The 22185-nt window shown below is 40.1% G+C and overlaps 2 protein-coding genes across 3 annotated transcripts in view; one reads left to right on the plus strand and one right to left on the minus strand.

Moving 5' to 3' along the window:
• The window catches only part of RSPH14 (radial spoke head 14 homolog), a 68416-nt gene that overhangs the window by 32597 nt on the left and 13634 nt on the right, over window positions 1–22185 (minus strand). The window lies entirely within an intron of this gene.
• GNAZ (G protein subunit alpha z) overlaps window positions 1–22185 on the plus strand; it is a 47590-nt gene that overhangs the window by 18516 nt on the left and 6889 nt on the right. For both annotated transcript variants that reach the window (XM_065738987.1, XM_065738986.1), the window contains one exon: window positions 1212–2482. In XM_065738987.1, the coding sequence (XP_065595059.1) occupies window positions 1760–2482 (723 nt within the window). In that variant the 5' untranslated portion in view covers window positions 1212–1759. The remainder of the gene's footprint in view (window positions 1–1211; window positions 2483–22185) is intronic.

The raw sequence follows: 22185 nt of genomic DNA on the forward strand, positions 1-22185 counted from the left end.
TGCAATGGAAATAGTATTTCTTTAGTAGGTTTTGACCCTTTTCTTAAACCTTCCTCTGAGGATATCTCAATGGTATGCAGTTTAGTTTGTAAAAAAAAAAAAAAAAAAAGCACACAGAAGAGACCCTGTAGATACAAGTATACAGTGAGCTGGGGCCAGCACACAATGAGGAAAGCATGACTTCTGGTGCCTGGTGTGCTCAGAGCTCCGTGAGAGCAGCAAGCACTCCCTAGGAAAAGAGGCAGGTTGTCACCAATCAGCTGTTAGCAATGTGTTCCCTTTTGTGAGAGGTAACTGCTTCCTGCTGTTCCTTTTGCACAATTCCAACTAGGAGGCTTAAACACTAATTTGGGAAATAAAAGTTGCTCTAACAGTCACTGTGAAGATTTCAGACCTTGCTTTGGATAGTATTTCTTGTGCTCATTTTCCTGAAGCATTTGCCTTCTGGTCGCTTTTTCCTGCCTCTCAGAATTTTTGTAGGAAGAAAATGGAAGAGAAGAGGCTTAACAACACTAGCTTTGCTAGGGAAAAAAGTTTACAGAATTTGTGATAGTAATATATTGCTATTGATTATGCAGGTAGGAGGTTTAACAGTTCCATTCTTGCAAGGGGAAGGAATACGTTGCCATATTCAGTAAATATCAGTTACTTTCTCTCTTTCACGAAATCATGAATAAAACTTAATCACTTCCTTTTGCTTCCTAATTTAGTTACTTAAATGCTCAGTACAAACAAAACAGAAAAGATGAAAGAAAACTCAGGAGGATATCTGAATGCAAGATATTGATATAAATAGAGAGGCTGGGAAAAGTAGTTGTGATTGTTTCATTTTTCTACTTCTGGAAAACCAGTCAGAACAGGACCATGCAGGAAAAGCACTGCCCTAAGCTCTTGCTGAGGGAGAAATTGGGACACAGCTCAGCACTGTTTGTTTTCATGTAGGTTTAGATAATAGAATACAGAAGGCTGAAAAGGAGACTTGATTTACTATTGTTCAGAAACCACATTTTCTGAGGCCTGAAAGTTTCAGCTGTCCCTACATTACTGCTGGGGCTTTGAATTTTTGCTTTCCTTTATGTATTTTTCCATCTGTATGTTCCATTTGAGATAATACAGGGTTTAGAAGTCTAGAAGAGGAGAAAACAGTGAGTAGTTTACAGCAAGGAAGCAGTCTCTCACTTCATTCATTTCTTTCTCTCGTTGTTTGGCAGGTGGAAAGCACAGACTTACAGAACTGAACTGGATCAGCTGAAGAAGTGAGAGCAGAGAGACGACAAATGCAGCACCACTGAAGAGTGTAAGCATTATCTAGCAGCATCACCACAGCAACCAGAAAATACAGTTAGAAGACGAGGGCTAGAACAGAGAAGGTGAAAGTGCAGCTCCTTGCCTTTGGACAGTAGGCAGCAAAATAATTATGCAGAACGGAGAAGAATATTTGATGGATCTAGCCAAACTGTGGCAAAGGGAAGTGTCCCTTCACTGACAGGAATGTGCCACTGTTTATGCACTGTAAAGGGGAGTGCCATGAGATTTACTGAAGAGACTATTTCTGTGGTTGCCTATCTACACATGTTTGCACTCCTGCTGGCACTGAATTAGGTGGTACAGGCCTCTTGGACCAGTAGGTATTGGATTTTTTTTCCCCATACAAGGTGTACCTGGCACGAGAGCTGACAGACACTGCAAATCCTTCTTAGAGACACAAAGGAACTGAGACAACCTCCAGCCTTCCCTTTCTGTAACAGCCTGCTATACCATGGGATGTAGGCAAAGCTCTGAGGAGAAAGAGGCAGCGCGGCGGTCCCGTAGGATTGACCGCCACCTGCGCTCTGAAAGCCAGCGCCAGCGAAGAGAGATCAAGCTCCTTCTCCTGGGTACCAGCAACTCTGGGAAGAGTACTATTGTAAAGCAGATGAAAATCATTCACAGTGGTGGCTTTAATTTGGAGGCTTGCAAGGAATACAAACCTCTGATTATCTATAATGCAATTGACTCCCTCACACGCATCATTCGGGCTCTAGCCACACTTAAGATAGAATTTCACAACCCTGACAGAGCTTATGATGCTGTGCAGCTCTTTGCCCTGACAGGTCCAGCTGAGAGCAAAGGTGAGATCACCCCTGAGCTTCTGGGAGTCATGAAACGGCTCTGGGCAGACCCTGGTGTGCAGGAGTGTTTCTGCCGCTCCAACGAGTACCACCTGGAGGATAATGCTGCATACTACTTAAATGACCTAGAAAGGATTGCAGCACTGGACTACATCCCTACTGTGGAAGATATTCTGCGTTCTCGGGACATGACCACAGGGATTGTAGAAAATAAGTTCACATTCAAAGAGCTGACTTTCAAAATGGTGGATGTGGGTGGACAGAGATCTGAACGCAAAAAATGGATCCACTGTTTCGAGGGGGTTACAGCAATAATTTTCTGTGTGGAGTTGAGTGGATATGACTTGAAGCTGTATGAAGATAACCAAACAGTAAGTACCTCTTCCTCTCCTAAACCCTCATGGGCTTGGTCTCTTCCGTTTACTTGGATAATTCTTCCTCACTGTTAGATTTCCAAAATATATTTGTTTACAGTTGAAGTGCTTCTCAAGTGACAACAGAAATTTGTCAGGTTTATCTAGGTAAATAATTATTCTAAGTGTCACTAAAACAAAAACCCCAATGCAGCTTTTAACTAGTAAACAACTTCAAAAATTTTCTTCAGCTGTTTTTGTTTATGTCGTTGCCTTGCCTTATCCAGTGACTATTCCCTTGGTACTGTTAGTCTCTGGTTTGCACAGCACACAAATACAGTAACCGTGGAAGTATATAAGCATACTTACACGTACACAACTATGTATTTGCAACAGCATTCAATTTGCTTAACTTAACACGGGGTTTTATTTAAAGCAATTTTTGACAGACACGTAAAATGTAATGCCTAAGAGACAGGAGTTTGTGGGCGATGCTAGGAACAAACAAGGATTCTACCATCTAGTGGTTCCTAAGCATGCTCTGTTTGTTTTGAAAACAGATGCTGTCAGGAAGAATTAAAATCTATACTGCATAATTATGAAGTTATCTTTAAAATGCTTCTACTTCTCTTATAGTCCCTTACTTCTTTAGCTATTTCATATTTAGGAAGCTAGTTCTCCAAGTGTCAGTTCCTAGAATACTCCAGAACACCAGCATCCGTGCTGTTTCACAGCAGGTGAATCTTTCTTGTTTGTTTGTTTGCTTGCTTGTTTTTATTGCCACTTTTCTGTATGGTCCTGTGTCACGGTGTTGTCCGTGACAGTAACCCAAAGGAAACCGAGAAGGGAGAGGGGAGAGAAAAAAAAGAAACTGCGTCAGTGGCCGCGCGGCCGCCCGAGCAGAGCCGCGCTCCGGGAGGGGGAGGGGGAAACGGCGGGAAGAGATGGGTCTACAAGAAAACAACGGCACGATCTGAGAAGGAACGGTAACTTTACTAAATCTAATAAAATTGAACAATTGAAAGAGAGAGAAAAATTTTCAAACCAAAAGCTGTGAGCTTACGCTAAGGAGGACCCGCAGGGGAAGCACACGTGCTGAACCTCCACGGCAGCCCAGAGCCACGCGCCCAGACCGAGCGCCGCCTGCATCCGGTGCGGAGCTCCGCCCCTCCCCTCTGCTGCTCCCCCAGCATTAACTCCTTCACTGCTGCATGATGCTCTGATGTGGAATACCGGCATCAAAACCACAAAACCACAACATTCCACCCCTTATTCCACATCATCACATCATGCTTAACACATATCTATACATAACCAAACAGTAATAACATAAGTTACATAGAAACATATATATATATACATACATACACACGTAATTATATACTGCATTCCCCCAGCATCAAATTCCCCTGTGGGACACACTGGACGTCCCCATTTTTATCCATTACCCACCAGGTGCACCCAGGTCCCTGCGCAAAAACAGTTCCACGGAGGGGTTTGCCTTTTCCAGAGGCTGGAAGGACCCACACCGCTTTTCCCAACATGCTCCTCACATGTACCACAGGGACCTTATCTCCCTCTATGGTCTGTAGGGAGCCGGACTGTGTAGGACCCTCTCGGTTGACTGATCCCCTAGTGTTGACCAGCCAGGTGGCTTCTGCCAGATGCTTCTCCCAGTGCTTGAATGTCCCACCACCCATTGCTCTCAACGTGGTTTTTAACAACCCGTTGTAGCGCTCGATCTTACCAGCAGCTGGTGCATGGTAGGGGATATGGTAGATCCATTCAATGCCGTGTTCTTTGGCCCAGATATCCACAAGAGAATTTTTGAAATGAGTCCCATTATCGGACTCAATTCTCTCTGGAGTGCCATGTCTCCATAGGACTTGTCTCTCGAGCCCTAAGATGGTGTTTCGGGCGGTAGCATGGGGTACTGCGTATGTCTCAAGCCACCCAGTGGTCGCCTCCACCATGGTGAGCACGTAACGCTTACCATCGCGAGTTCGTGGCAAGGTGATATAATCAACCTGCCACGCCTCCCCATATTTATACTTTTCCCATCGCCCTTCCTGCCAGAGGGGTTTCATCCTCTTGGCCTGTTTAATTATGGCACATGTGTCACAGTCATGGATAACCTGTGCAACGGCATCCATAGTTAAGTCCACCCCTCGGTCTCTAGCCCACTTATAGGTCGCATCCCTTCCTTGATGGCCTGAGGTCTCATGGGCCCACCGAGCTAAAAATAGCTCTCCTTTGTTCTGCCAGTCCAAATCGATCTGAGACACCTCAATTCTGGCAGCTCGATCTACCTGATGGTTATTTCTCTGCTCTTCAGTAGCTCGATTCTTGGGCACATGAGCATCTACATGGCGCACCTTTACACCCAACCTTTTTGTTCGGGCAGCAATGTCTTTCCACAGTTCAGCAGCCCAAATAGGTTTACCCTTCCGTTGCCAGTTGTCCTGTTCCCACTGCTGCAACCACCCCCATAAAGCATTTGCCACCATCCAAGAGTCAGTATAAAGATATAGTATGGGCCACCTCTCCCGTTCAGCCACATCTAAGGCCAGCTGGACGGCCTTTACCTCCGCAAATTGGCTTGACTCTCCTTCTCCTTCAGTGGCCTCTGCAACTCGTCGTGTGGGGCTCCACACAGCAGCCTTCCATCTGCGATGCTTCCCAACAATACGACACGATCCATCAGTGAAGAGGGCATACGTCTTTTCATTCTCTAGTAGTTCGTTATATGGTGGGGCCTCTTTAGCACGTGGTATCTCCTCTGATGGGGATGTTCCAAATTTCTTGCCTTCAGGCCAGTCCATGATCACCTCCAGGATTCCTGGACGGTTGAGGTTCCCCATCCGAGCTCGCTGTGTAATCAGTGCAATCCACTTACTCCAGGTGGCATCGGTAGCATGATGGGTGGGGGGAACCTTTCCTTTGAACATCCAATTCAGCACTGGCAGTCGAGGTGCCAGGAGGAGCTGTGTCTCAGTACCAATTACTTCAGAGGCAGCCCGAACCCCCTCGTATGCTGCCAAAATCTCCTTCTCAGTTGGAGTGTAGCACTCCTCTGAACCCCTGTACGCTCTGCTCCAAAATCCAAGGGGTCGGCCTCGGGTCTCCCCAGAGGCTCTTTGCCACAGACTCCAAGTGGGACCTTTCTCTCCAGCAGCAGTGTAGAGGATGTTTTTCACATCCTGTCCCAACCGAACTGGCCCCAGGGCCACAGCACGGGCTATCTCCTGCTTGATTTGCTCAAAGGCCTGCTGCTGTTCAGGACCCCATGCAAAATTATTCTTTTTCCGAGTCACTTGATAGAGGGGGCTTACTATGAGGCTGTAGTTTGGGATGTGCATCCTCCAAAAACCTACTACACCCAGAAAAGACTGTGTCTCTTTCTTGCTGGTGGGTGGTGACATACTGGTGATTTTGTCAATCACATCTCCTGGAATGTGACGACGTCCATCTTGCCATTTTACTCCAAGGAATTGAATTTCTTGGGCAGGTCCCTTCACTTTGTTCCGTTTAATAGCAAAACCAGCACCCAGAAGAATTCGGATTATTTGCTCTCCTTTTTTAAAAACTTCCTCTGCTGTATCACCCCACACAACAATGTCATCAATATACTGGAGGTGCTCAGGTGCCCCACCCTGTTCCAGTGTGGTTTGAATCAGCCCATGGCAGATGGTTGGGCTGTGTTTCCACCCCTGGGGCAAACGGTTCCAGGTGTACTGAACGCCCCTCCAGGTGAAAGCAAACTGTGGTCTGCACTCTGTGGCCAAAGGAACAGAAAAGAATGCATTGGCAATGTCTATAGTGGCATACCACTTGGCTGCTTTTGACTCCAGTTCATACTGCAGCTCCAACATATCTGGCACAGCAGCACTCAGTGGGGGTGTGACTTCATTCAGGCCACGGTAATCTACCGTCAGCCTCCATTCTCCACTGGCTTTACGCACCGGCCATATGGGGCTGTTAAAAGGTGAGTGAGTCTTGCTGATCACTCCCTGGCTCTCTAGCTGACGGATCAAGTTATGAATGGGGAGCAAGGAATCCCTGTTGGTGCGGTACTGCCGTCTGTGCACTGTTTTTGTAGCGATAGGTACCTGCTGCTCTTTCACTTGCAGTACCCCCACAACAGACGGATCTTCTGACAGGCCAGGTAAAACAGACAGCTGCTGAATGTTGTCTGCATCTACAGCAGCTATTCCAAAAGCCCATCGGTACCCCTTGGGATCCTTGAAATGTCCCCTTCTGAGATAGTCAATACCGAGTATGCATGGAGCCCCCTGTCCAGTCACTATGGGATGCGTCTGCCAGGTTTTACCGGTGAGGCTTATTTCTGCCTCCAACACAGACAGTTCCTGAGAACCCCCAGTCACTCCAGAAATATGAATCAACTCTGTCCCTTTATAACTCGAGGGCATCAGAGTGCACTGTGCACCAGTGTCCACCAGTGCCTTATATCTTCGTGGCTCTAATGTGCCAGGCCATCTAATCCACACAGTCCAATACACTCTGTTATCCCTTTCCCTCCCCTGGCTGAGGGCAGGGCCCCTCTATTGGTTACCTGCAGTGACGGGAGCAATTTCATTGGTGGCTGATCTCTGCTGTAGTTCTCTCACCCGTGCTCGCAGTACAGGAGTGGGTTTTTTATGCCACTTCCTCATGTCCTCTCCGTTTTCTCGTAAGAAGCTCCACATGGCCACACGTGACATGATGTTACTGCCGTCATTTGCTCGTGCAGAGGGGCGGTTGCCTTTCGTGGCCGAGACTTTCAACAGTTTGATAAATTGCTTCATCAGATTCTTTGCGTCATGCTCGTCTTCATCAGGTGTTTCCAATACTGACACAGGTTCATCCCTATTCATCAGTAATGACAGTTCGTCCAGTATAGTTTTCTGTGTCTCCTTAATCTCACCTACTTCTTCTGCTACTATAGCTGCAATGGAAGCACGTGATGGTGGAAACTGCTGTTCAAAGTTTTGGAGTGTAATAGTCAATTCATAAACTGGGAGTCTCCTGTCTTGACCCTCGAATCTATGGAACATTGCTACCAGTGTACTTGCGTACCTCTCTGGTGCTGTTTTTGAGAGCTTGCGATATACATCAGGTGTGCACCTTACTCTATCAGGATCACGGTCCTGGTGTGGATTGTTAGGGACGAAATTGGGATCATACAGCATCTCTACTACGGCTGTTTCTCTCAAAAATTGGATGCCTTTCTCCACAGTGTTCCATCTTTCCACCTTAGGCTCCAGATCATCTTTGTAAGGGTATCTATCCTTTACAGCCACTAGTACTCGTTCCCAGAGGGTAGCGACTCCATTCAGACATCTGCCAATTCCTCTGTCGATAGCTGGGTCTCGGGCAATGCTTGCCAGTTGGCGGGCTTCACTGCCATCTAGGGACACGCTGCTGGCACCGCTGTCCCAACACCGCAGCAACCAGGTGACAATAGATTCACCCGAGCGCCGTACAAACTCCTTTCTTGAACCTTGTATTTCAGTCATCTTTAGGGGCCGACGAGTAGTGGTAACAGTGACTCCATCATCATCGCTGTCTTCTCCGTGTCTCTCACTTTTCTTAGTGGCCTTTTTAGGTGGTGGTGGTGGTGGTGGTGCTGAGGAGGGCCCCTCGCCTGGATCTTCCTTTTTTTTCTCTGCTTCTTCTTCTTTCCGTTCTAGGCGCGAGGACGGCCGTGTCCATTTCTGGCCTTCCACAGGGGCAACCGACACTGATACCGGTGCTTCCTGTGATTGGTCAGGTCTAACTTCGAGGTTTTCATTTTTGCTTTGGACCTTGGTTTGGAAACCATTTCTCTCCAGAATATCAATTATGGCTCGATAAGCACAAGCCAGACCCCAAACAATACATTCCTTCTCAGATCGTCCTGAGTCCCATGACTCCTTACCTAAACACTCACTGAATTTCTCAGGGTCCCACAGGTGCTCAAGATCAAAATTGCATAACACCGGGGGTCCCCACGCTTCTAATTTCTTTCCTAATTTTTTCCACCTTCCCTGCCATTCAACACTCTCTGGTTTTGAGGAACGCTCCCTCCACATGATGTAAATTACTATTGCAGAGAGTGCATGCAGAAAAACAGATAACACAGCTGCCACAACTGCCGGGCTGACATCCTGAATATAGGTAAAGACCTGAAAAGAGTAATTGGAAACCGTTCCAAATGCCGCAAAATCTGTCACGTTAGCCAGGGTGTTTAGGTAGGAGGCATGTAACCCCCTCAGCACACTAAAGTAGCTGTATATCCACACTACTCCGGTGCTGAACGCGAGGAGCTTAAAAAGACGCCAGCATGCTGTAAGGTACATGAAAAACCTTAGTCCACTCTGCACCAGATTTACAATGGAGAGCCAATACTGCACTGCCCGCATTCTCCACCAATAATTGTCACGGTGTTGTCCGTGACAGTAACCCAAAGGAAACCGAGAAGGGAGAGGGGAGAGAAAAAAAAGAAACTGCGTCAGTGGCCGCGCGGCCGCCCGAGCAGAGCCGCGCTCCGGGAGGGGGAGGGGGAAACGGCGGGAAGAGATGGGTCTACAAGAAAACAACGGCACGATCTGAGAAGGAACGGTAACTTTACTAAATCTAATAAAATTGAACAATTGAAAGAGAGAGAAAAATTTTCAAACCAAAAGCTGTGAGCTTACGCTAAGGAGGACCCGCAGGGGAAGCACACGTGCTGAACCTCCACGGCAGCCCAGAGCCACGCGCCCAGACCGAGCGCCGCCTGCATCCGGTGCGGAGCTCCGCCCCTCCCCTCTGCTGCTCCCCCAGCATTAACTCCTTCACTGCTGCATGATGCTCTGATGTGGAATACCGGCATCAAAACCACAAAACCACAACATCCTGCCTGTTCAATTGTTGGGTTTTGCAAACCAACTCCTTCAGCCCAAGCTAGCATAAAATGAGAGATCTCTGAAGATACATACAACTGTTCCCTTCACATCTGTGCTTGTAGGAAATGGGTTGCTGAGGTATCATTTTATACAATGTTATAGTTACCGGTACAATTATGAGAAATTATTTCAGTTCATTCGTACTTTTAACTCCATTGTCAGAGCTTTAGGTTGCCAGTTTTTGGTTGCTAACGTAGTTTTTCAGATTTTTTTTTCTTGTTAAAAGGGAGCTAAGTGATAAGTTTGAGAAGCAATTATACTTAGGTTTGAACCAAGACTACAAAATAGTTTCCAGAAATAATCCTTTTGTTTTACAAGTTTCCCTTATATGGTTGAACAGCTTTTGCATGCCCTTTTTATGATTCTTCAAGGAAAAAGGTGTTATTGTCAAGAACATTAACCTAAGCTGAATTTTGATCAAACGCTTCAATTTTTACTGCAAATGGAATACTCATTATGAGACACCAGTTAGCATTCTATAGACCAGCATGTCAAAGCAAATGTTTGTGCCTATGAATACATTTAGAATAGAAAATAGAAACATTTTAGCAAATAAATTTATGCTGCAGAAAAAAAGTCTACTCCAGATTTAAGGTAAATAACAAACAGACTCCTGCTGGTAAGAAAATAAGCTACTGTAGAACACCTGAAGAAGTTGTGCTGCTTTTTTCTTTCTCAATTTCTCAAACTCATGGTTCAGAATTAAGACATTACATTAAGACATGCTCCTCCATAACAAAAGCATGCATAACAATCTACTTGATGAATTTGGACTGGGAAGGGGAAAATTTAGGGATAATTTCTGCACTTATATATTTTAGATGTAGTATCTAGAATTAAGATCTGCACATATTTGACACAGGATATAATAACTGTGGGCTTAAACTCTTTATGATGTCATGTTTCCAGAAAAAAATGGTAAATGCTTCTGAATTTGAAAGTAGATTAGCGAGAACTCAAGACTTGCATTGGATGGTCAGTTTGATCTTTCTGTAGGTAAAATAGTCTGTTTTGTATGATCAGTTTTGATTGTTTAACTGCAAGTGTCTGAATATTCTGGCAACTTAGTGTATCTATGACACGTTAAGTAAAAGTTACCATCATTAAATTAAACATTACACAGGATAATGTAATACTTTTATTCCAGTTTCAGGGAAAGAACAAAATCTGTCAGCACTGTGACATAGAACCTTTTCTGAGGGAGAAATTTAATGTTGATATGCAAAACTTTACATACTTCTGTTCTAAGGTCTGCTATTCAAATGTCTATGAAATAAGTGTTTAAAAAAATAGGCAGTGCATTTTTAGTTGAGTGGAGGCTTAAAAACTATTGTCTTATCTCTAACAGTCTTGGAGTGTGCATTGCTAGTATTGCATTGCTAGTATCTGTTCAGATTTCTAACCTTAGTAACTTGTGCTTCGCAGAGGGAGTGCTGCAATCACTCAAGTTCACGTGCTGCTCACCAGTGCTGCAATTTGTTTATTTCTATGAGTAACAGGACTGAAAAACTCTTATTCTGGAAAAAATGTGCCAGATCAAATTTTCTGGAATTCTCATATTGAAGATGTAGAAGTTGTTCTTTATCAAGCACTTTATTCGTTACTAATGGGCTTGGATAATATAGAAGGGAACTTGAATTTATAACAGAGAACCTCTTCTTCCTTTTTCTTTTTATAAGTTCTAGTATTTAGTTTGTTGATCACAGTAGTGTTTAAAGTAGTGCATTGAGATCAACACTGTCTTTGACACTATTCTACAAGGAATTTAGGAAAGAATTCCTAATGAGTGTAACAGGGCAGATTTGCAGCTGAACTAACAGCTTATTAATGTTATGTGGCTAATCAAAGGTATAAAGCTTGAATGAAGTACATAGAAGTGCTGGTATTTGCATTTGGTAATGTATAGAGTCTCAAGTATAGAGTCTTGCTAGTCTCAAACTAGTGGCTAGAAAATAAATTAGATCTTATTATGTTTTAATCACAGAAGTTGACCCACTGATTTCATGAGAGTTCAGCGCACTTGGAGATTAAATATCAAATCCCAGAACATTGTAGTTGTGCAGAAGACAGAAGTAATGCCCAGAGTACTTGTTGCCTGGACAATACTCAATTAGTATTTGAGACAAGTTAAACTTTATACTCCCTGAAAGCAAATAAGATGAGCAACACACCCCTTTTTTTTGGGGGGGAAGGGGGGGGTGCTTTTGCACTTCAATCTTTTTCCCCTTACACTTTATTCTGGGTAACATCACCTGCAGAGACAAAATCACCTGAGTTAATGCTTTGTGTAGATCTGGCCAAACCAGTATTTTGAATTGCCTGTTGATCATATGTAACACTGACTTTCTTATTTAAGAGCAAACAGTTTTTGCTTATTAAAGTGAAAAAAAGAACTCTCCATTTTTTTTTGTCCACCTTAGATATTTTCTTCCATCACTCTGTACAACAGTATTTTCCTGCTTATCTACGGTTATCTTCAAATGTGATCTGTGTATGTTTGAATTCCTGCAATTTTATATGTGCTTTTCTGCCTAGCGTAGAGCAAATGTAGTTCTCAATTTCCATGCACATACCTGATATGACTGAATTAGGTAGCAGCTGCCTCTTCTTTTGACATGGTTGCAAAATTTGTTTGTATGATCACTTTGAAATACTATTAATTTTATTATAAAATTATTTCTGACCAGAAGTCTGAGAACTTTGCATTAGGTCTTTATATCCTTACACCAATTCCTTCTCTGCTGTATCGAACAAATTACTTGTCTTAATTTCCAAGGTCCTTAACAGCTGATTGACCTACTTCATCTTTTATTTAATGTAAAATGTCACTTCTGGCCTTTGATAATATTAGCCTCCATGACCTGCCTGTTAAATTTTCAAGTGATTGTCTTTTTGCTTTGACACTACTGAATTCTGCACTTATATACTAACAGGAAACACCTTCTGAATGTCACATCTTTACTCAAAGTTTTTAAGTCCGTGTAGTATTGGAGAGCATGACATGATCTGTGTTCTTGTGTAACTACTCCTGTCTCTCACCATGAAAAGCATTGCACATTGCAGTTTCTTTGCCAGTCTCCCGGTATGTCCATCTGTGCACTCAGTTTTGTTTCATACCTGCTACATTGGATAGTTTTCAAGTTTCTTGTGCATAGCTGCAACAGCATTCTAGACAACTGGAGGTTCTTCAAAGATGTAGTTACAAAGTAAATAATGATGTGAGTTAAATATGAGCATAGGACTGAATTCCTGAGGTATCTCTAAAAGATTCACATCGTGTATGTGTGTAATTTACTTATTCTTATCTCTCTAAATATGGCAATAATTAAATATATATATTATTAAATATGGATGCTGGAACTACTAGCAGGTGGCTTCAGGCTTCAGTTATTTTCCCGTTTTTAGTCATTGCAAGTGAGTGAAAAAACAAAAAAATAGCTACTTTTGAGGTTATGTTTTTACTATAGCCTCTTCTTCAAATGAAAATGCAGATGAAAAAATAAGAAACAGAACAGACTCCATTAAGTCTAGTGCAAAACTAATCTTTGGGACCATGAAGGAACTTCTCAATTATCTAGTTATAATTTATTTGGAAGGCCCTATGTCATATGCAAATGATTTGAATTTTGAATAGACTGAGGAGAAATTGTGATACAGACCATGTGTAACCTTACTACTGCCTTTTATTATCAGTGGTAAAAATCCATATTGCCAAATACTGATTTAAGTGAAACATGCTTTCAGCAAAGTCTTCTGGGAATCTGAGGAAAAGATTGACCAGAACTGTGAAGATTTCTTGCTTTTGTGAAGCCTTTCCATTTCAAGATATTTCAGAGTGAATTTTGTGTGGGAGCAAAGCCTAGATGACTTCAGAATTCATATGTGTGATCTTTTGCATTGCAAATTGAATTTTAGCCTTGACTTTTTTCAGTTTAGAAAGTAATGTGTATTTTCCCTCGTAAAAATTTCTGTTTACAGAGAGGTTTTTAAGGCTTATGTCCAAGCATGTATATTCTAAAATACGTAAATATCAGTAAAATACTGAAAATATATAAATGAACAATCACTTATGAGGTAGTTTACAATGCTTTTCACTGTATATTATTGTAAGTCTGAAGGTTTATTTTCAGTTATATTATTCATCATAATCATATGCTTCTGACATAGTTACCTACATAATGGAACATACAGGACACAGTACTCCTGAATATCCTATGAGCTTCAAGCTCAAAATCATCTTTAGGAGGAGAGCTATGGATATTATTTGATAAATAGAAGAGAAACACAGTTGTCCTGTAACAATACCAGCCCCCAAACAATAAAAAAAAACAAAATCCCCAAACTAATTCCAGTAATGCCCATCAATCTAGAAACTAGGTAAGTCTGTCTAACAGGAGGGTGGACCAAGCCATTGGAGCAGTGTGTATGGACAAGTGGCATCTGTCCAGCACCTAAAGAATTGTAATGAGACATTGCCATTGTCTGGGAGAAACCACCTGTTACCATATCTGTTTCATGGACAGAGAAATTGATTGTATAAACTGAATAGCATCTTATCAATAAGGACTCAATTTGTGAAGGAAAGGAAATGAATTCAGCCCTAAAGACATCAGAAAGTCAAGATCCTCTTTGAAAAGACATTCATTCACCTACTAAAACTATCTACTTTAGAAACTGGTAACAAAGAAATTTGTGGAACAGTTGACAAGCTTTAGCTAAGAAAATTTTCTGGCTTGAGTAAAGAAAATAGGAAGTAGAGTTGAATACTGAAAACCCTACAAGGTTTGACAAGATTAGTAACAAGAAAGTTAAATGATAGAGAAAACAAAATAATGTATGAAATTGATAAATACTAAATGACTATTCTTTGGAAAGCATAATGGCCTGGTTTCAGCTGGAATGGAGTTCATTTTCTTCCTAGTAGCTGGTACAATGCTCTTTTTGATTTAGGATGAAAATAACAGATAATACAATGATGTTTCAATTATTACAGAGCAGTGCTTACACTGAGTCAAGGACTTTTCTGCTTCTTGTGCTGCCTTGCAAGTGAGGAGGCTGAAGGTGCACAAGAAGCTGGGAGTGGACAGAACCAGGACAGTTTACCCAGACTGGTGAAAGGGATACCCCATAGCACATGGTGTCATGCTAAACAATAAATATGGGGGAGTTGGTCAGGGAGGCTGATAATGCTCAGGGACTGGCTGGGCATTGCTCATTGGGTGGTGAGAAACTGAACTGTGCATTGCTTATCTTGTATACACCATTGTCATTATTATTTTATAATTATTGCTAATATTCCTTTTCGGTCCTACTTAAATGACTTCATCTCAAGCCATATGGTTTATCTTTTTATCATTTTCCCCCATTCCACTAAGGGGAGTGAGCCAATAGCTGTGTGGTGCTTAGCTGCCTACCAGCTTAAACCACAACATATTACAAGGTGCTTAGCAAATAATCATCCCCAAGATATTACTACTAACATGACATTACTTGTAAGCATGTTTTAAAATAGTTTTTGTGAACCTTCTGAGGAGAATTGATCCAGATGCTGAATGTATTTTAGTTTGCAAAAAGCGTTTTTGATGAAGTCTTTCTTAAAGAAATGAGGCTGTTACAGATTTCACTTGCCATGACAAGGAAGGTTTTTCCTGAGAGAATAACCAATTAAAGATGGGAGTAGCAGAGTTTGATGGATAATTCCTTCAGTGGAGGACAGCAGAGGAGCAGTAGTTACTTAGCAGCATACACTGTTTAATATATTTCTAAATGATATGGAAAAGTTGCTGTTGAGTCTGACCTACTACTGATATTTTCAGTGGTATTTTTATGATATTTATTCTTCGATATTATGCCTTAATAAGAATTTTTCCTTGTTCTGCTGGAAGACTAGATCCTTGGATAAACTTCTGTATCATCTCAGATGATGGTGTTGTACATAAGAAATAGTTTGTTTTTCTGCACCCACTTCTCTGGTTTTTATAGTTCTTTTGGATCAAATATGGCAGTGTGAGTGTCAGCTATGTGCCATGGCACCCAGACTCCTGGAGGTACACACAGAAATCTATTTAATAATTTCAAGAAATATCTAGCTTGGTTTCATTTTGTGGTGAGAAGAGCAATTTTAATATTTATAAAACAAATAATCTGAAGTTTCACACAGTACAGTGTAGCATTACAGAGCTTGTTGCCTGAGTTTGTCAGGGTACAATACTGCACAAGATTAAGAAACAATAGAGAACTATATGAAGCCCTGTTAAAGGTCACGGTGAGGCTTTTGACTTGAGAGCTCAGTTCCAAGTTCAGATTTGGAGAAGCTGGGTTTAAATACTAGGAAATTATTTACATTTCCCCTCAATTTGATTGCATCCCACCACAAATCATCTCATATTCCTGAAACATGAGATTTTGGAGTAAAGAGATCTTTGTCATTGGATGACAGTGTTTTGCTTTTTTATAACAAGAAATGGATGAGATGGTATATCCATGTGCTATAGATTTTTTTTTTTTTTGCCAGTGTGCTGCCAAGACTTAAGCATGATTCTTGGGATATAGATTTGAGCATCAAAATGCATTTTTTTAACCTATTAATAGGCTCATTTGAATTTCAAACCTGTCAACCAATGACAGTGTCCCATGATTATATTGCAAAATTAGCAGACGATGAATAACTCATCCAATTAATTCTGTGAGAACTCCTGTCACTAATGTTTTAACTATTTGATCTTGATATCATCCTTTCTTTCCATTATCAAACAGACTGAAAAAATCTTTTTCAAAATATGTAGTCCAGTCAGGTTTACTTTTCCTCATTATGTGCCAATTGATCCTATTGTAATTTACAAATAGGAATCAACCCAAATGTAGAAACAAATCATTAAAAACAGTTTAACATTATTTAGCATAAAATCTAGGTGATGGAAGTAGCCTCTCTAGAAGCAAGAATCTTTCATGCTGTTTCTCTGTTCTGGGGAAAAGGCTTATGACTAAACTAATTTTATATAATGATATGTCATAGGTACAACACACGTACTTCAGGACAGTCAGGCTCTGAGCTTTTCTTTCTTTCCTTTTTTTTTTTTTTTTGAACCCCTCCATTTCACCAACCTTATGTTCTCTTCTATTGCTGTTTCCCTGGCAACATGGCATGGCAAAGTGTCATATCAGTCAGCAATGAGCTTTGCTTCAGCTGTGTCCTGCCAAAGCTAGCAGTGCTTCCAGCAAGCTGAGCTTTCTCACTGCATCTGTGACATAGCAATGAGCACTTCTTTCCGTTATTTTTTGCCAGAACCAGTTGGAATTCCATTGCCGTAAATGATTATGCACTAGTTGATAATACTGGGTATGAATGTCATTGGATTTATCAGAGTAGGCTAAGTTTTCTAATGCCTTTTACTAACAGGTGAGGTCCATCCAATAGCATGAATTCTGGCTGTGACACAGAAGGTGGATCTAGAGCAGATTGCTCTGCACATTTTCTGCTCTTCATACATCAATTAAAAGCAGTAATTAGAAATCTAAAGCCAAACCAAAACAAGAAAAAAGCCCCTTACCACAACATATATGGAATAAGGAAAACAATATTAACTGGATCCTAAAAAATGTGAGCAGTTTGTAAAGAGGCTAAAGGTGTGGAAAGAAATGATCCAAGGCTGACAACACTAAATGTAATGTGGCTGTGTCTGAAATATCCTGGAGACAGTGTGAGCAGAGCATCTGGTTAGCTTTTGCTATCCAGGAATCCAGACTGAGGCTTAAAGCATTCAAAAGGTTTGCTTGGTTTATTAAAATAAGAAAAAGAAACAAAAACAAAACCAAACAAAACAAAAAACTAAGTACCAGATTGGTATATAAGTATCAGAAGGATAAAAAAATAAAATTCAATAACAATAAGAATATAAAGCTAAAGGAGTGGTCAGATAAATATCAAATTGAAATAACATTTCTTTCTATTTTTTCTCATAAAGGAGTCCAGTAAGTTCCAGATCTGTGTTAGGGAAGTGGTAGGATCACATGTACAGAAGCAAAGAGGAAAATCGAAGGGTAGATGACTCAGATGAGTATTTTGATATGTCATCTGTTAGAGCAGAGGAAGTCATCCTACATAACTGAAGCTTGCTATAAGATTTGTTAAATGAGTATCTGTGAAGTAGAAATAGGGATGTTACACTGTTTTGTTTACAGGGAAGACATCACAAACTCTTTATCTGCATTTGACTGAATACTAGATTTTATGATTTACGGGGGTGTTAAGTAAGTAAGTTCATGTTACCTGTCTCTTACTTCTGTAGAAGTCAGAGAACAGACCAATAGGATATGCATAATTTCTTCTCTAAATGGAATTCCCTTGTAGACCAGAATCATAAAATTATCTTTGGCAAAACTTAGGTTCACACTCAATTTCAGTTATACTTATTTCTGGTATGAAAAATCAGGGATATGTGGTGGAAAATGGTTAACTTTAACGTCATGATGTTTATGACAGTGAATTATTCATTATCTTAAAAGATGTCAGAACAGCAATTGAAAGAAAAGGAATGAAAAGCTCATGCTTGATAGAAATATAATAGAAATTGCGGGATGTATTGAACTTCATAAATGCCCAAAGGGAATACTATTTATATATTTACAAAGATAGCCTAAATGCAAGATTGTTTCACTTGGAAAGCAGAGGAAACAGTTTCACAGCAAAGTACACTGAAAAGAGCCTATAGGAAGTTATAATGTAATCATTTCTGTGTAGACAAGTATTTACATTTGGTGTGATCTGCACATTATTTCCTCAGTCCCCTCTTTATTTATTTCTTGTATTCTTCTCAATCCTTTTCCATTGCACATTTTCATTATGCACCATAGATTACTGACTTTATGAAAAGTTCAACAAACTTGAGCAACCTTCAATTTCTGTGCAATTTCTAGGTAGACTAAATTTACCTTAAATCTTATACGATTCTAAGGCATACTCTTTATGAAACAATCAGTGATTTTGAAACAGCTAGACAGATGGGTTTTTTGTTCTTCTACTGTTTCCCTGTTATGAAAACAAATCTTCCTCTGAACAACGGGGAAATTCAGCAGTTGTCTAAAAATGCAAGGTAGAAACCAAAAAGTTTTCCTAGGAAATAGAGATATAAGAACTGCACTGGGTCTTCAAAATAAAGATGTAAAGAGGTAACTCTGTCATCTTCCCTACACAGGTGTTGATCAGAGCATGTGGTACCTCTGATGACACTAAGAGGTTAGAATTTAAGTAAATAAATAACCATCTTTTGTAAATAGCTGTGCAATATGACTGACATTTAGAAATGCACCTTCAGGATGAGCAATCTAGCTGTTGCTCTCTAAATCCCCAAACAAATTTACGCAAAGTATCTGATTTCCAATAGTAGTTTTGTGCCCTGCTGTTCTGCCTGACAACTTCATTGATTTAACTTTGGTTGCTAGACAGAGTGACACAAACCATATTGGATTAAACATACCATTAACGTAATTCAGACATCTGCGTCCGTCAGACTATAAGTGCTCAGCTAAACCCTTGATGTTTCTATTGGTGAGATGTTGATTCAGTGTTGGTATTTCTATCTCACACTTCCATTAAAAAGCCCAGTCCCCAGAGCTGAGTCCAGAGTTGCAGCATTACAATATAAAATTGTATATGAAAGGCTGTGGGTTTATTTTAATAAATTTTCATTATTAAACTTCACAGAAAGGTACTCAAAATAGCTTATCTGTACTGATGGTACAACAACAGAATTTAAACTGCTCTGTATTATGATGTTCTTCTCTGTATCATAAAACCCTCATCTCAGCTGCTTTCCTGATTGTTCTATCATCTTGCGTCAGTGGCTTAATCTTCCTTGATCTGTCTTGCTTTTCTCAGTTCCAGATGCATTTGGTTTATAAAAAGAAATTGTCTCAAAAGAGATATTTATTTAAATAATTTTTGCACTGTGGACATGTCTCAGGATATTTGTTGCATGTATTACTCTCTTTTTGAATGTCATTCAAACAAAGATTTACAATAAATATGAAAAAGGCCATGCTGATTTTATTGATAAAGACTAATAAACATTTTGATGGTTCATAAGTGGTATGCACAGGTCATCTGCCTTGTGCTTTGTGAGTACTGGGGGAGCAACTTCATGCACGTAAGTCAGTACAATGTTCTTGGTATCTGCTGCTTGAAGTGTTATTCTGACATACTGAAGTGTTTATTTTTGTGTGTGTATTTAAAAAATAAGTCTCTACATAGTAAATAATTTAATAGTGAGCTTAAATACTGCCTTTTTCATAGATTTTTTTGTTGTTTTATTGTCTTTATACTAGATATAATACAATTCTCAATGTAATAGCAATTGAAGGATTGGAGCTTACATTTAAAATTAGAAAAGCTAATGTTCTAGGATAGAGCTGTCCATTTATTCTATTAGAATGATTTCAGTAGTGTTCAGTACAATATATTACGTATATTCATATGTTTCCTAATTCCACTTATATTTTATGTTATTAAAAGAATGTTAAGGTTTTATGACTGCTATAGTACTTTAAATATATTTAGAGCTTAAATATGGGATGTGGTGAGATTTTAATTGTTTTGTTTGTTTGTTTGTTTGTTTGTTTGTTTGTTTTTGTCAGAAGCTCTGTTTGTAATAAATGTAGTAAGTGAAAGAATTGGAAGCCAAGCAGGTGAGATTTTAAAATTCCTCAGTACTGGAGGTCCATGGGTTCCCCCCATCCCATTAATCACAGAACTGGGCTGAACCAGCCCCAAAACCTTGACAAGAAAACAAGAAAACTACTTTGCTTTGTATTTTTTCACCTTGTCCTAATTCTGTTTCAATTGTTTGTGTACTGAGGTAAATAGTTGTTCCACAACTGTTCTCAATTATTGCAACAGAATTACAAAAAGGAGTACAGACATTAAAGGGAGAATTCAGAAATCTGATTGTAGCAGACCCCTTATACTGAGCTGATAGGTGGTGAAAGCAGGTGGAAGGGTGAAGAGAAGCATGCAGATCCCTGCCAGCATACAACATAGAGCCACTGCCAGGTGATCTTAGGAAACCACCTTCAAATTTTCAGATAACTTCTATTGGTGCAAGCAAAAATAGCAATACAGGTTGTTTCTTCACCAGATTTGTTTTCAAAGTATGAAGAAATCACATTGGTTATGTGGGTGGAAGAGAGGAAAGGTAAGATTTTTTTCCCCTGTGCTTTGATGACTATTTACATGATACAGTTATTCCCACACTGAACAAAATAGTGAGGACCTGATATTAATCTTATTAAATTTCCTATGTATCAGTCTGCTTCATGCATGGCTTAACAATAGCTTGATGCTGGCACAGCCTTGGCAACAAGTCTGATTTAGTTCCTAACTTTTTTTTTTTTCACTGTGCTGCTCACTGACATTCTCCAAAAGGAGCAATTTTTTTGCTGAATCAGTTTACTGATCTCATTTACAATGTGACCCCATGAACATATGTGATGGCATAACAGATTTATTCATCGCATAACAGAGTTATTCAACAGTGCTGTACAAGTAGAGTAATTTACTTTGGAGCTTCGTGGCAATGTCCAGTATACCAAGGAGCTATAGCCTAATGCTTTGGTATTATAATCTGCCATTGGTCAGCAATGGGCCTAATATTAAATATGCATTCACAGAATGTTTCCAGTGTCCTTGCAATGCAAGATTGATTTTTATCAAAATATGAAAACAAGGATATTGCAGCAAACTCATGTGTCCTTGGTAAGGAACAGCTGTGATTGCAGCTAGATTTTAGCACTGAGAATTTAAACATCAAGTATCTGTATTTCCAAGTTAATGTGATAGATTTCATCTCCAAAGACAAAAATGAAGTACAATGTCAGAGAAAATGAAAAATTGAAATGTTAGAGGTCATTGCAGAAAATATCTAAAAAATAGTAATTAAAAAGCAAATTTAAAAAACTCTTTTCTGAATGAGATATGGAAATACAGAAGATGTATTTCTTTCTGGGGATATTTAGATCTAGGTCACTGGGTTAATGTAGGTCACTCTAGAAGTAATGACTCCTATTTATTTACATGGAAATAGATACAAAGAGCACAATCGCATTATTTAATAGAGCAAATTCTCTGCTAGAAAACAGTTTTTCAACATAGTCACCATCATCAGCTAAGTGTTTTTGCCAGCAATGAGCAATGGCCTGCATGCTGCACTTGTAAAAACCTTCACCACTGGAGCTGACTTCTACTGCACTGCTGATGTTGTGGGCCAATGTAATAAAATAGGAGGCATTACTTTCAGAGCAGCTCTAATATGTCTCTGCAATTCCATGAGAGAAAATGGTGCAGTAAGTTAGTTGTAAAATGAAAGAAATGGTAGTATACAATGGAAAATGATTATTCAGTCTTTTCTCAGTCAAGTTGAAAAATACCATTTTATAAAAATATTAGAGGCTTAAATTGTATTTTCACCTTCATCCTGTTATCTTGCTTAAACAGCTCTTGCTGTTTTAATCTGCAGTCAAGACTGGAGCTATTACTACCCTGAGTGTAATTATACCTTCTATATATTAGTAGAGGAAAGAGAAAAACTGTAGGATACCGAGTGTTCACATTCCTGTACTACATAGTCACAAAATAAGCTGTGCACTTCAGCACCTATTATATACCAGCACCTCTCCTCCTCTAACAATTAATGCAAAAGATTATGACATCTATTAAAAAAATAACTAGCTTGAGACTAGAATTCAGCTGCACAGTGATTCATGATGGTTATAAAGAGGTCCTTTAATAAATTCCCTTTGAGC

Source organism: Cyrtonyx montezumae, unplaced genomic scaffold (assembly GCF_038088225.1).
Source record: "Cyrtonyx montezumae isolate F1298 unplaced genomic scaffold, pur_monq_1.0 scaffold_23, whole genome shotgun sequence".
Taxonomy (NCBI): domain Eukaryota; kingdom Metazoa; phylum Chordata; class Aves; order Galliformes; family Odontophoridae; genus Cyrtonyx; species Cyrtonyx montezumae.